The sequence below is a fragment of the Pristis pectinata genome, chromosome 24, assembly GCF_009764475.1.
Source record: "Pristis pectinata isolate sPriPec2 chromosome 24, sPriPec2.1.pri, whole genome shotgun sequence".
NCBI classification, from domain to species: domain Eukaryota; kingdom Metazoa; phylum Chordata; class Chondrichthyes; order Rhinopristiformes; family Pristidae; genus Pristis; species Pristis pectinata.
Genome location: NC_067428.1, coordinates 35,385,556 through 35,401,889, shown reverse-complemented (window position 1 = coordinate 35,401,889; position 16,334 = coordinate 35,385,556). Strand labels below are relative to the sequence as shown.

Sequence of the window (16,334 nt, the reverse complement as noted above, 5' to 3'; positions counted from 1 at the left end):
AACTGTTAATGTATAACAAGCAGTAAGGGTCTCAGCTTCAATCCTCATTTTCACACTACTGGTCATAGCCATCCAATCACAAAACAGCCTCCACTTTCACTCTCTGCCTCCTATCACCAAGCTAATTTTGGATCAAATTTGCCTTGGATCCCATGGAATCTAAACTTTTGGACAAGTTTCCCATGTAAGACCTTGTCAAAGGTCTTACTGAAGTGCTTGTAGTCTATATTGTCTGCACTGCCCTCATCAATACGTTTAGTTTCTTCAAAAAGTTCAATCAAATTGATTGGACAAGATCTTCCACATAGAGATTTGTGCTATCTTTGATCAATTCCTGCCTTTCCAAGTGTAGTTAATCTGGTCCCTTGGCATTTTTTCCCCAATAACTTCAGTACAACTGATGTTAGATGCAGGGGTCTGTAATTACCAGGATTACCCTTGCTGCCTTTCTTGGGAAAAGTTACCACATTTGCCATCCTCCAGTCATTGGGATCCTCATTTATGGCCAGCAAAGAATTAAAGTTTCTGTCAGGGCTTCAACAGTTTTCCTTCCTCCCTTAGCAGCCAGGAATACATACTGACAAGCCCCAAGGATTGATCTACCTTTAAACCTGCTAAAAAATCAAATACATCCTTGTTTTTAATTCAAACATGTTCAAGAATATTCCCATCCCCCTCCCTGAATTCTCTAGCTATAACATCTTCCTTCTCAGGAAATACAGATGAGAAGTAATAGCCCTACTCTTTCTCTGGTTCTCCCCTTGCCCTTAACATACTTGTTCAGTGATTTTACTTCATCCTGTCTGCTAGTGATATTTCTTGCCTCCTCTTTGCCCTTCTGATTTTACTTTTAAGTACCTCCCTACATTTTCTATTCTTCTAAAGAACGTCCCTGTTATTAGTTCTCTTTATCCTGCCCTCAATGTTGTTCGTCATCCAGGGTTCCTCGATTTGCTGTCTGTGCCTTTCAAATTTAGAGGAACACATTGGACCTGAACTCTCACTATTTCACATTTATGTTTTACACATGATTATAGATCTACTTGTATACGTAGCCTCAGTGTACTTTTGACAGGTTCTGCCTTATGATACTGAAATTAGTCTTCCAAATTCAGGACCTTAATTTTCTAACCATCCTTCTCCCTTTCCATTACTTCCTTGAAACTTAGAGTTATGGTCACTATCTCTGAAATGCTTTCCCACTGACATCAACTACTTTCTCAATTGTATTCCTTAAGGTTAGCTCCAGTACTTCCCCTTCTGTAGTTGGAAAATTTACATACTGACTCAGAAACCTCCCTTGCACTTCAAACTTTCCACACTAAAATAGTTGTAGTTAATGCAGGGGCAGTTGAAATCAATGAGTACTGTAACCCTTATATTCTTACAGATCCCTGAGATTTGTCCACATTTCTGCTCCTCTATTCCTGCTCCTCTATTCCTGCTGTATGTTGGGATGTCTGGGTATATACCCCTAGCAAAGCTATTGCCTGTTTTTGTTCCAAAGATATTCCCTGTGGGAGATGTGGCGAGTCCTTATTGGAACTCAGAGTCTTAGAGTCATGACTGACACCTGGAGTTATTTCCTTTCCTGGGCAGGTGTGAACAATTACTTTTACACCTACAGCACCTTTAATGTGGTGAGACACCCCAAGGCACTTTACAGGACATGATTCACCCTTTGACACTGAACCCCCTTAAGGGGACTTTAGGTGAAGTTAGGGGTCTTAAATAATCAAATGGAGTAGAGTGAGGAAAAGGCAGAGGTCTGGAAGGGGATTTCATGGAGAAAATTAGAAATATAAAGGCCCTTTACCTTTGGCTCTGGGTATGCAGCAGGTGTTGAGCTCAATGTTGACTCCCTCGGACACAAGGCCTGTGCTCTGATAATAATTCAGCAGACACTTCAAGCTCTCAAACTGCCGTGGTACACCAGCCAGAGAGTAGTTCTCCCCCTTGATAATCAAGCAGTCCTTATAATCCTTCCCAAGTTCCGTCTGCAGAAAATGAAAATGTTGTTAAAAGTGCTGTCATTTGGTGGCAAGAGGATAGATAGAACCAGAGAACACTACAGCACAGAAAACAGGCCATTCAGCCCTTCTAATCTGTGCTGAAACTTTATTCTGCTAGTCCCATTTACCTGCACCCAGTCCATAACCCTCCAGACCTCTCCCATCTATGCATCTATCCAATTTATTCTTAAAACTGAAGAGTGAGCCTGCATTTACTACATCAGATGGCATCCCGTTCCACACTCCCACCACTCTTTGAGTGAAGAAGTTCCCCCTAAACCTTTCCCCTTTCACTCTAAAGCCATGTCCTCTCGTACTTATCTCTCCTAATCTAGATGGAAAGAGCCTACTTGCATTAACTCTGTCTATACCCCTCATAATTTTGTAAACCTCTATCAAATCTCCCCTCATTCTTCTACGTTCCAAGAAATAAAGTCCTAACCTGTTCAATCTTTCCCTGTAACTCAACTCCTGAAGACCCAGCAACATTCTAGTAATTCTTCTCTGCACTCTTTCAATCTTACTGATGCCCTTCCTATAGTTAGGTGACTAGAACTGCACACAATACTCCAAATTTGGCCTCACCAATGTCTTATACAACCTCACCATAACATCCCAACTCCTGTACTTAATACTTTGATTTATGAATGCCAGGATGCCAAAAGCCTTCTTTACAACCCTGTCTACCTGTGACACCACTTTCAGGAAATTATGTATCTGAACTCCCAGATCCCTTTGTTCCTCTGCACTCCTCAGTGCCCTACCATTTACTGTGTACGTCCTACCTTGATTTGTCCTTCCAAAATGCAACACTTCACACTTGTCTGCATTAAATTCCATCTGCCATTTTCTGGACCATTTTTCCAATTGGTCCAGATCCCTCTGTAAGCTTTGAAAGTCTTCCTCGCTGTCCACTACACCTCCAATCTTAGTGTCATCAGCAAACTTGCTGATCCAATTTACCACATTATCATCTAGATCATTGATATATACAACAAACAACAATGGACCCAGCACAGATCCCTGAGGCACACCACTAGTCACAGGCCTCCAGTCTGAGAAACAATCATCCACTACCACTCTGTCTTTTCCCACACAGCCAATTTGGAATCCAGTTTACAACCTTTCCATGGATACCTAGTGTCTGAACCTTTTGAACTAACCTCCCATGTGGGACCTTGTCAAAGGCCTTACTAAAGTCCTTGTATATGACATCTACAACCTTTCCTTTATCTACTTTCTTGATAACCTCCTCGAAAAATTCTGCAAGATTCGTTAAGCACGATCTACCACGCACGAAGCCATGCTGACTATCCTTAATCAGCCCTTGGCTGTCCACATACTTGTATACCCGATCTCTCAGAACACCTTCCAATAATTTACCTACTAGTGACGTCAGACTCACCAGCCTGTAATTACCTGGTTTACTTTTAGAGCCCTTTTTAAACAACAGAACATGAGCTACCCTCCAGTCCTCCGGCACTGCACCCATGGCTAAGGACATTTTAAATATATCTGCCAAGGCCCCTGCAATTTCTACACTAGTTTCTCTCAAGGTCCGAGGTAATATCTTGTCAGGCCCAGAGGGTTTATCTACCTTTATTTGCTGCAAGACAGCAAGCATCTCCTCCTCTTTAATCTCTATATGTTCCATGACACTACTGCTTGTTTCCCTTCCTTCCATATCCACTGTGCCAGTTTCCTGAGTAAATACTGATGCAAAAAAACCGTTTAAGATCTTCCCCCATCTCCCGAGGCTCCACACATAGACGACCACCACTATGGGAAGATGCAAGGACTCCCTCAGTCTGAGATTGGATCAGGAATCACTGGTTCTGTGAATAGAAATAACTAACCCCACAGTAAATTGCACATGATAGTTTTCAGGTCATATTGCAGCAACTGTGAACTTTGATCAGCCACTTCCTGTCGTGAATCACCCTTGCAATCCAGAACAACTTCCATATCAGGGCCACAAGGCCCTGGAAAAAAGATTCTAACTATTCTGTTTATGCTTCTCTGTAATGTCACCCCTCAGCCTCCTATATTCCAGTGAGAATAAACTCAGACTATTCAATTTCTTAGCCCTCCGTTCCAGGCAACATCCTTGTAAATCTCTTCTGCACTCTTTATTGCTACCAAATCAGAGCAAAACTTTTTCTGTGTATCTCACTCAGCTGCTGTGGCTACAATGCTGACCAAACACTGATGTCCACAGGAGTCCAAAGCTCAACCAATGTTTAGAGTAGAGCTAGTTGGAGGAGAGTGCACATTGTGCATAGGTCACAATGAATTAAACAAGGGAACTCATTAGGAAATACAGATCATTTGTCTCAACTTATCTCAGTCAACTTACTTCAACACAAACGGTCAGGAAGTACTTGTTGAAATCCTTTGGGCTACAGCGCAGGATGTAAAGACCTTTCCTGTTTCCATGTTTCCTTAGCTTGGACACGGCAAAGTCGGAGCTGTCATGGAAGAAAAGAATAATTTAGAATAATGAAAAGCCAAATAATTGCATGGACCCTTCCAAGGGCTGGGGTGCAGTACTTGGTGTGAGGAGGAGAGAAGTGATATTGTTGCTGCCACAGTTTCTGTCATTCTGAAGCTCTTCCTTTGATGTCATCCCGAGAACTAGAACATTGCCACCTGGCAAGCATCTTGTGCCCCTGTTATGATTGGAAATGGAGTGAAGATCGGATTGCCAGATTACAAACTGCTTAAACCTCGTTAATTTATCCTCTACTTCTGCTCTCTACCATTGACTGCTGTTTCTTCTGCTGCTGTCCCTAAACTCTAGCATTCCCTCCCTAACCCTCGCTACCTCCTGTGATGCACTCCTCAAATCCAATTTATTGATTGACATTTGGTGATCTACCCTATTAGAACATGGAATACTGCAGCACAGTACAGGTCCTACAGCCCACAATGTTGTGCTGACATTTTATCCTGCTCTGATATCTATCTAACCCTTCCCTTCCACATAGCCCTCCATTTCTATATCGTTCATGTGTCTACCTAAGAGTCTCTTAAATGTCCCTAATGTATCTGCCCCCACAACCTCTGCCGGCAGTGCGTTCCACGCACCCACCACTCTGTGTAAAAAAAATTACCTCTGACATCCCCCTTGTACCTTCCTCCAATCACCTTAAAATTATGCCCCCTCATTTTAGCCATTTTCGCCCTGAGAAAGAGTCCTTGACTGTCCACTCAAGCTACACCTCCTATCTTGTACACCTCTATCAAGTAACCTCTCATCCTCCTTCTCTCCAAAGAGAAAAGCCCTAGCTCACTCAACCTATCCTCACAAGATGTGCTTTCTAATCCAGGCAGCATAGTGGTAAATCTCCTCTGCACCCTCTTTAAAGCTTACACATCCTTCCTATAGTGAGGTGACCAGAAATGAACACAATACTCCAAGTGTGGTTTAACCAGAGTTCTATAGAGCTGTAACATTACCTCGCAGCTCTTGAACTCAATACCCCAACTAATGAAGGCCAACACACCATACACCTTCTTAACAACCCTATCGACCAGCACGGCAACCTTGAGGGATCTATGGATATGGGCCCCAAAATCCCTCTGTTCCTCCACACTGCTAAGAATCCTGCCATTAACCCTGTATTCTGCCTTCAAATTCGATCTTCCAAAGAGTATCACTTCACACTTATCCAGGTTGAACTCCATTTGCTACTTCTCAGCCCAGCTCTGCATCCTATCAATGTCCTGTTGTAATCTACAGCAACCTTCTACACTATCCACAACACTACCAACCTTAGATGTCACCTAGAACTCCCATATCTCACAAACTGAACACTCCACTGACCCTGGAGCCATTGTCACTACTGTGGCCTGGCACTAAATCACTATTGTCTCTTGATATAGAACATTTAACAGTACAACACAGGAACAGGCCCTTTGGCCACAATGTCTGTGCCAAACATGATACTGAATTAAATTAATTCTTTTCTGCCAGCACATCATCCGTATCCCTCCATTCCCTGCTTATCTGTGTGCCCATCTAACAGCCTCTTAAACGCTACTATCATATCTGCTTCCACTAGTCTCCCTGGAAGTTCATTTCAGGCACCCTCCAATCTGTGTAAAAGAAGTTGCCCCTTACATCCCCTTTAAACTTTCCCCTCTCAACTTAAATGCATGTCCGCCAGTATTTGACATTTCTACCCTGGGAAGCAGATTCTGACTGTGTATCCTATCTATGCCTCATGATTTTATAAACATCTTTCAGGTCACTCCTCAGTCTCTGACACTCAGAAAAAACAATCCAAGTTTGTCCAAACTCTTGTTATAGCTAAAACCCTCATATCTGGCGGCATCCTGTTAAACCTCTTCTGCACCCTCTCCAAAGCCTCCACACCCTTCCCATAATGCCAATGAGAACTGTACACAATACTCAATGTGTTGACTAACCAAAATTTTATATAGCTGCATCATGACTCACTGATTCTTATACTCAGTGCCCTAACTGATTAAGGCAAGCATGCTGTATACCTTCTTTACCACTCTTAACTACTTCTGTTTCCACTTTCAAAGAGCTAAGGACTTGGATTCCAAGATCCCTCTGTATATCAATGCTGTTAAGGGTCCTGCCATTAACTGTATAGTTTCCTCTTACATTTGACCTCCCAAAGTGCGACATCTCCATAGATTGTGTTAATTTTTGTTCCTTATTATGTGGCTGTGAAACATCCTGGGACATTGTACTAAGGTTAAAAGTACTATGTAAATGCAAGTTGATGTTTTTGTTTTCACATCATGATCTCCAAAAGGTACAGTATCCTGTGCAACTGGTATGGTTTCATAAACTGTCCCAGATCAATCTGTGCTGCATCAAATAAGTCTGGAAATCCACAGGACTTTTACAGAAAGAATTTCCCAAGATTTCTTTTCCATGGACTGGCTGAACTAATTCTATAATGATGCAATTTTGTACTTAGAGTCAGAGCACTGCAGCACAGAAACAGGCCCTTCAGCCCATCTAATCCAAGGCTGTTAGCCTTGCCTTTTATCCTAACAGGAACATACAGATTCTGTACTATCAATATTTCACTCTTGAAGGCCTCCCACTTACCAAGCACCTCTTTGCCGGAAAAACAGCCTATCCCAGTCCACGCCTGCGGATCCTTTCTGATGCCATCAAAAATCAGCCTTCCTCCAGTTTAGAATCTTAACCTAAGGACCAGTCCTTTCCTTTTCTATAATTATCTTGAAACTAATGGAATTATGATCACTAGATCAGAAGTGCTTCCCTACACTCACTTCTGTCATCTGTCCTGTCTCTTTCCTAAGAGGAGATTCCAGTATTGCATTCTCTCCAGTTGAGACCTCTACATATTGATTAAGGAAACTTTCCTAAACACATTTTTTTTAATTTAAATTTTATTTACATGTGTGGTAACAGGCCCTTATGGCCCAACAAGTCCGCACCGCCCATTTTAAAACCCAATTGACCTACCAGTACGTCTTTTTAGAATGTGGGAGGAAACCGGAGCACCCGGAGGAAACCCACGCAAACCACGGGAAAACGTACAAGCTCCTTACAGACAGTGACGGGAATCAAACACCAATTGCTGACCGCTGTAATAGCGTCGCGCTAAGCTTGATCCAACCTAGTACTTTTACAGTGTGGGAGTCCCCAGTCAATATATGGAAAGTTAAAATTACCTACAATCCACAACTTTATATTCCTGCGACTGAGTACAAATTTGCTCCTCTAAATCGCACTGATATTGGAGGTCCTATAATATTGTCCCATTAATGTGGTCGTCCCTTTTTTATTCCTCAGTTTCACCCAAATTGCTTTGGTAGTTGAGCCCTCCAGTCTGTCCTCTCTGAGCACTGCTGTGACATTTTCCCTGATGAGTAATACCACCCTTCCCCGTTTAATACCTTCCCCTCTATCATGTTTAAAACACAAGAATCCCAGTATACTGAGCTGTCAGTCCTGCCCCTCCTGCAACCAAGTCTCACTAATGGCTACAACATCATAATTCCACGTATGGATCCACGCTGTAAATTCATCTGCCTTACCTACAATACTTGCATTGAAATAGACGCAACTCAGAACATTAGTCCCACCACGCTCAACCTTTCCGTTTCCATCTTTGCTTGTAGTCTTAAGATCTACTTTCCCCACAGCAGCCTCTCCACATGCTGTCCTGTCACTCTGGTTCCCACCACCCCCCAACTCTAGTTTAAACCCCCGCCCCCCGCCCCCCCCACGAGCAGCACTAGCAAACCATAGAACGGTACAGCACAATACAGGCCATTTGGCCCATAATGTTGTGCCGACCTTTAAACCTCGCCTAAGACTATCTAACCCCTTCTTCCCATATATCCCTCTATTTTAAATTCCACCATATGCTTATCTAGCAATCTCTTGAATTTGACCAATGTACCTGCCTCACCACCACCCCAGGCAGCGCATTCCATGCCCCAACCACTCTCTGGGCAAAAAGCCTTCCTTTGATATCTCCCTTGAACTTCCCACCCATTACTTTAAACCTTCCTGCAAGGACATTGGTCCCCCTCCAATTCAGGTGCAAACTGTCCCATTTATACAGATCCCACCTGCCCTGGAAGAGAGCCCAATGATCCAAAAATCTGAAACCCTCCTGCACCACCTCCTTAGCCATGTATTAAAATGCACTATTTTCCTATTTCTTGCCTCACTAGCACGTGGCACAGATAACAATCCTGAGATCACCATTCTGGAGCTCCTGTCTTTTAACTTAGCACCTCACACCCTGAACTCGCTTTGCAAGACCTCCTCACTTTTCCTGCCTATGTTATTGGTAGCAATGTGTACTTACAACCTCTGGCTGCTCACTCTCCCCCTTAGGAATGCTGTGGGCTCAATCCAAGACATCTCTGACCCTTGCACCTGGGAGACAACATACCATCCGAGGGTCTCATTTTCATCCACAGGTCCTCCTGTCTACCCCCCTGACCAATGAATCCCCTGTCACTACTGCTTGCCTCTTCTCCCCCCTTCCCTTCTGAGCCAGACTCAGTGCCCGAGACCTGATCACTGTGGCTTTCCCCTGGTATGTCCTCTCCCCACAACAGTATCTAAAACAATATACTTGTTACTGAGGGGAACAGCCACAGGGGTACGCTGTGCTGACTGCCTATTCCCTTTCTCTCTCCTGACAGTCACCCAGCTACCTACCTCCTGCAACTTAGGTGTGACTGCCTCCCTGTAACTCCTGTCTATCAACCCCTCAGTCTCCCGAATGATCAGAAGGTCATCCAGCTCCAGCTCCAGCTCCAGTTCCCTAACATGGTCTGTAAGGAGCTGCAGCTGGATGCAATTCTCACAGATGTAGTCATCAGGGACACTGGAGGTCTCCCTGACTTCCCACATCATGCAAGAGGAGCACACCACTGCACGGGGCGTCATTCCCACTGCTCTATCTGTGCAGTAATAAAGAAAGAAAACTTAACAGAACCACACCTTAGCCTCTTGAGCCAAAGCCTCAGCTGCCCACTCTTACTCTGTGAACTCACACAATGGCCACTCTACCTTACCTGCCTTTTATTGGCTGATTTGCCATGCACTTAGCCAATCAGAAACAACTTTCTAAATAAAAGGCTGCTGGCTCCTCCCCTCTGCTGCTCTGGCTGCTGGAGCTGCAAGCAAAAACTGCTGAAAAACAACTCTACAATCTTGGTCTGGATTGCAGTTAAACCCAGGCTGCAAATGAAGATTAATATTCAAACACTAGAATCCACAATTCCTGTGTGAACGAGAGGTGGGAAGAGAAAGAGTCAGATAGAGAGGGAATTCCAGAGCTCAGGGCCAAGGGAACTGAAGTGAAAGCTGCAGTGGGAACGAATGGAAATCAGGGATGTGCAGGAGACTGGAATTGGGGGAGTGACAAAAAGTGTTGTCAAGCTTGAGGAAGCTCCAGATGAAAATGTTCAAAAACAAGAAGGATCTTTTTAACTCGAGCTGTTGTCGGACTTGGGTACATGATAGGCTGGCAAGCACATGGGTGATGGAAGAACAGGGCAGAAGTATGTTGCAAATATGGCAGGAGATTTGGATGTTCATAGATATTTATAAGGATACAAACAGATTCTGGGAGAATACAACGTGATACGGATAGTGGTAAGGTGTGTCAAATCTCTTGGGCATCCAACAAGTTGCCCACACAAAATGAGTGAAGCTGGAAAGTGCACCTTATAATTTTTGGTCTTGGTGATCTCATTGTTGAGAGATGCTAAATGGATCATGGGTGTTCCTTAGCAAGGTGAGAGAAAGACAACAAAATACTGAGACATTGGCTGGAAATTCATCTTCCAGAGGCAGCATCACATGTGCAATATGGTGGTGGTTGTAAGTTGAACTCCACTTCTGAAATTTGGTTCCATTGTCTTTATCAGAACTTAATTTCAGAAGAAGAATGCAATCACGGTCACTCTATGTTTCATATTTAGCATGGGTGACAACGACATTTTTTTCCTGTCACTTGAAGCCATTTCCCTGATCATCATAATGTGCTGCTGGTAAATAATTCCAGCAGAAACCAGCAAGGGTTTAGTTGTCTGCTTGTTCTTTCAGGGTAGGATCATGCAGTGAACCCAGCAGAAAAGAAACCGAAGAAGAATGCTGACACCATTAGGTCTAATGGCAAGTTTCCTTTTTTAAGGAACTAGACCACTCTCAATCCCAGAAACATACGTGATTGGTCCATGACAATTGTCCTCAATGTGTATCCAACAGCTTTGGGGGAGCCACTTCTTTACAGAAGTAATGGTGAGCATCAGCAGTCAGTCTGTAATAGCCATCAATCAGGGCGACGAAAGATAGAGCCTCTCTCAGACTGGGAAACTCTGCCTCCTGCAAAGTGGAAAGAGTGAGACAAACATTAGACAGATGTGCAGAGACAGGCCACCAACAGTCCACTCGAATTGAAACATGCCTCAATGGATTTCCACTGTTTATTGTTGAGTTAATTGTAGCATAAATATAGCACAGATATTGTGAAGGTAAACTCCAAATCCCTCAGAGACAAACACTACTGCATTTCCCACTTATTCTCTCAGGGTCTAACCCTCCAACATTTTCTCCACACCTGCTACTCGTGTCTTTCTCAAAGAATTTCAAAAACAAGCAGGTGACCTCTACCCAGTGATTCAAAATCAAATAAACTACAAATGCTGCAAATCTGAAACAAAGACAGGAAGTGCTATAAATATTCAACAGGCCAGGCAGCATTTGTGAAGAGAGAAACAGAATTAATATTTAGTTTAGTGCCCCCACCCCCTCCTCCCCCCACTTCTCCCCTCCCCCCACCTCCCCCTCACCCCCTTTCCCCCTCATCCTCCTCGTCCCCTCCCCTTCAGTTCTGATGGCGTCTGACCTGCTGAGTATTTCAAACACCCTCTGTTTATTTCAGACCTCACCCTGGTGTCCTGGGACCAATAATTATTCATAGAACATGACAGCACAGTACAGGCCCTTCGGCCCACGATATTGTGCCGACATTTTATCCTGCTCTAAGATCTATCTAACCCTTCCCTCCCACATAGCCCCCCATTTTTCTATCATTCATGTGTCTATCTAAGAGTCTCTTAAATGTCCCTAATGTAATCTGCCCCAACAATCTCTGCCGGCAGTGCGTTCCACGCACCCACCACTCTTTGTGTAAAAAACTTACCTCTGATGTCCCCCTTATACCTTCCTCCAGGTCACCTTAAAACTATGTCCCTTCGTGTTAGCCATTTTTGCCCTGGGAAAAAGTCTCTGACTGTCCACTTGATCTATGCCTCTTATCATCATGTACACCTCTATCAAATCACCTCTCATCCTCCTTCTCTCCAAAGAGAAAAGCCACAGCTCGCTCAACCTATCCTTAGTCAATGTTAAATAAAAACACAGGTGATATTATTAAAGCATTTTTGTTTGTGGGGTCTTGCTGTGCCTGCATTGCCAAAGGTACTTAGTTGAAAAGTAATGTCCTGAAGGGGATGTTGATAAAGTGGGAGAACAACAGGTGTTTCTGAGCTGGAAATGATAATGTACGTGCAAACACCTCTCTGTACAATGGTTTTGTCTTGTATTGTCCGGAGTACTATTCTGCAAGATTCTATTGTGTCTGATTCACAAGATATTCTGCATGACAGACCCAAAACCTTCATTGTCCCACAATCTCTTTTTTAAGCTTTTATGCATCCATCTTCATTGAATATATCACTTCCACTGTAACAAATGTTTCAATGGCCTCATAACTGGGAGACTTATTACCTTCTCTCCCCAAGCTTGATAAACTTAAGCTTTTTGACATACGTATATATACTTACATATATTACAAACAATGGAGGTCCCTTCAGGGGTAAGTGCTGGGATTTCTGCTGTTTGTGATATGTGTCAATGACTTGGACAAAAATATAGATGGGCTGATTAGTAAGTTTGCAGATGACACAAAAGTTGGCGGAGCTGTGGATGGTAAAGAAGGTTGTCAAAGGGTTCAGCAGGATATCGATCAGTTGGAGGGAAGGGTGGAGGCAGAGGAGGGGAAGTGATAGGTGGAGGCAACAGAAGGCTGCAGATAAAGGAATCTGATAGGAAGGAAGGTGAAGCATGGAACCAAATTTAGGGGAGTGGGGTGGGCAGACAGTGGGGGGAGGGCTCTCAGTGGGAGGAGTGTGTGGGCGATGGGCAGATGGACTAGGTGATGGAGGGGGGAAGAAATAGTATGATCAGGGGCTGAGGGGGTGGTGTAGGAGGAACTAGGTAGGTTGGGAGGAGGGATATAAAACGGACAGAGTGGAGCAGGTTGAACTATGCAGAGCTGACAGAGGAGAACTCCCTGTTCTTCTTCAAATAGCAAAATGGTATCTTTAACATCAGCTGGCACAACACCACCAACCTCAGTTTAAAGTCTATCTGAAAGATAACACCTTTGACAGTGTAGTTCTCTCTCAGTGCTGCTTTAGGGCAGCATTTTATGTTCTTGTGATCACGTCCCCGCAGTAAGACCTGCACCCAGGACTTTCGGATTGCCAGGAGAGCATGTCACATACTGAGTCAATACAGACATTCACTGCTTACTCCAAAAAAATTACCAGTTTGGTCCTCGTTTTAAATCTCTCAACGGTCTAGTACTCTGCACTGAGTATAGAAAAAATAAGTAGGATTTTAATTAAACTTACCAAAACTGTGTTGTCTTGTTTAGTAAGTGTGACAATTCGACTTTCTTCTAAGACGTAATCTCGGCTAGCCTGCTTGAGAGTGATGTCACAATCTCTGGGGAAGTCACAAAAGGGCTGCCATTGCTAAACAAGGAGGTAAACAAGAAAGAGAAGATCTTTACGTCCTCCATTCAGGTCAGGCATTAATTAAAACTGATGATAATGGTTATGTTGAGCAAGCCATCACATTCTTCTGTCCTCTGATTAATCCTAGATCAACTCTCAGCCAAGAACTCTTGTCCCACTTACTGAGGCAGAGTGACTGAGGTCATGTCATTGCTGTACCTATGACATTTGTATCTTTAAAATGTTGGGTTCTAAGTATCTTTCAGAGAGGCTACAGAATGTCATGGGATGGGAGTGACTGGAGTCACCCACACCCAAGACAATCAAGGAATGAAATTCGATTTCAGTCCAATGTTTAATTGTTCTCCATCAGATCTGTCTAGATTGGCATCTGATCCCAATCCTTCTGACAGACTGAGGATGGCCCCTATGCATCAGCTTAATCTACCATAAAGTGTCAACTCAATGTCCATCTAGAATTTCTGCACTCACAGGGGCTATTGAGAGTGGACCCTCATCTTCTAACTCAGAGCATGCAATGCCACTGTTGTTCTAAAGGAGGAACAGCCACTGGAAATACACTTACTAATAAGATGATCAACTTGGACAAATGAGCTAAACTTTGTTAAGCTTTGATCTGACTCAGATCCCATGTGGTGGCTGGATTCTGATATCAATTGTCAGTTCTTGTGCTCTACCTTAATAAAGGGTGTTTGGATATTGAACTACATATGGCCTTCTGCTTTTCTAGTCTCTTCCATTCTGCATGTCTCTGAACATCGTGGGCCAAAGGACCTGTTCCTGTACTGTACTGTTCTAATGCAGAGCTAACAATGTCACTCTTGTCCATTTCCCTTCTACTGAGATTTTGACTTTCCCTCTCTCACTTCAAAGCCTCTGATCTCCACCTGCAGGTTGCCCTTGCTAACAAGGCCAAAGTGGTTCTTAGTAGGTTGGATTTTACATCCTATCACTTAGACTACTGTACTACTTCCTTGACCTCATACCAAGGTTTATGAGACAATGTCTCATGGACCTTGGTATGAGGCCAATGAGACAATGTCTCATAGACCTTGTCTTATCTTCAGGCTAGGCACATTGCAACCTTCTAAACTCAAGTGCTTTTTGGAAAATGATTCTCTTGTTTTCATTTACATCTTCTCTTGACTCAGCTTTTGTTTCTTGACACAATGAGCTGCCTTTCACCTGGAACTATCATCCCAATTGTTTCAGATCTCTCCTGCCTTCCATTGTATCATAGAGGTTGCTCTATGTTCTTCCCTCCCCATCCCCTCTCTCTATACCTCAAGTCCTGTTTATCACTGACTGTTCCAGTTCAGACAAAAGGTCAGCAATCTCAGTCATTGTTTCTGATTCTCTCACCACAGATCCTGACCTGTGGAAGATTTTCAGCATTTCCTGTTTTCTTTTTCCAGATATTTAACCTCTGAAATAGCATTTTGCCTTTTAGCCAAGATATTGACTTTAGTGTGAGTAATACAGCTATTTTATCCTCCAACTTAGTTGTATTATGCTTATACTAAAGGTCTCACTAATTAGTGTTGGTACTAAAAAGGTTTACCATCAACCTCTGTTGTTTTCACGAGAATATAAGCAGCAAGAATTGGTCTGTCCTACCACTCAATAAGATCAACTCTGATCCTGTGCCAAGTTCACAGTATTGGGAAAATGACCAATCCATGGCTAACTAAAGAATGTAAGAATAATGAAATAAAAGTAGAAAATGCTGGAAACACTCAGCAGGTCAGGCAGCGTCTGTGGAGAGAGAAACAGAGTAAATGTTCTGCAGAACGGTCATTGACTTGAAATATCAACTCTGTTTCTCTCTCCACGGATATTGTCTAACCTGCTGAATATTTCAAACACTTTCTGCTTTTTATTTCAAATTATGTTTTCTTCAGTTTTGTTTTAGATTTTCAAGTAATATTGTGAAGAGTAATAACAGATTAGAGTATTGGGAGAATTTTAGAGATCAATAAGGATGAGAAAAAAAAAGATATAAAGGGATCAAATAGAATGAAAGGATAAACCAGCAAGAAATATAAAAGCAGATTGTAAAAAAAATTCTGCAGATATGTAAAATAGAAAAGCAAATTTTGGTCTTTGGAAGTTGACACAGATGTAAATATTAGTAGTAGAAAAAGAAATGACAGTCATTAAACAAACAGTTTGCATTAAGGTTAGGTTTGGGATGGAGAATTAAAGTGACAGGCACAGGAACTCAGGGTCACCCTTGCAGACTGAACAGATCTGCACTTGGCTTCTACAATGTACAAGAGATCACATCATTAGTGTGAAATGCAATACAATAAATTAGGAATGCAAGTGAATTGATACTTCACTTCAAAAAACTTTTTGGGTCTCTGGATAGTGGGAAGGGAAGAGGTGAAAGGATAGGTTTTATTAAGAAGTTCTAGATGAGCATTTGAATTGCTTGGGCATGGAGTGCTATGGACCAGGTGCTGGGAGTTTGGACTAGTATGGTGGGAGACGGGACTAGTACCGTGAGGTGCCCGCTGGTCAGCATGGATGTTGGGGTGAATGGTCATTTTTCACACTGGACGATTCTGATTCTATGATTGTTTCATCTCCTGTGGTTGCACGGGAAGGTACTGTGAGAAGGTAGTGGACCCAGGAGTCACAAATGGAACAATCCCTTTGGAATCCTGAATAGGGAGGGGAGGAAAAGATGTATCTGGTTGAGGATTTTCAGAAGTAGACCTTGCCTGTAGTATTTTGTCCATTTCTATGTAGTCCACTTTAGAGAGAACATCAGTGCCCTGATTTCTGCTACAGAGATTTACCAGAATATTATCCAAGCTGAGTATAGGGGGACCTACAGATTGTACTCCTTAGAGCAGAGAAAGTGGTTAATGAAGATGTTTAAAATTATGAAGGGTTTTCACAAAATAAACAATTCCCCGAGCAGGAGGATTAGTAGCCACAGACTAAAGATAACCGGTGAAATAAACACCAAGTAGTGGTGTGGTGTGGAGATATATTTATATACAGCAA

The 16,334-nt window shown here is 43.0% G+C and overlaps 2 protein-coding genes across 4 annotated transcripts in view; both read right to left on the bottom strand.

Moving 5' to 3' along the window:
* rfxank (regulatory factor X-associated ankyrin-containing protein) overlaps window positions 1–16,334 on the bottom strand; it is an 830,559-nt gene that overhangs the window by 281,975 nt on the left and 532,250 nt on the right. The window lies entirely within an intron of this gene.
* Window positions 1–16,334, bottom strand: part of LOC127582443 (tyrosine-protein kinase JAK2-like) — a 130,735-nt gene that overhangs the window by 60,532 nt on the left and 53,869 nt on the right. Inside the window, 5 exon segments of the mRNA XM_052037703.1 lie at window positions 1,817–1,997; window positions 4,369–4,480; window positions 10,720–10,751; window positions 10,753–10,878; window positions 13,194–13,316. Coding sequence (XP_051893663.1) covers window positions 1,817–1,997; window positions 4,369–4,480; window positions 10,720–10,751; window positions 10,753–10,878; window positions 13,194–13,316 — 574 coding nt within the window.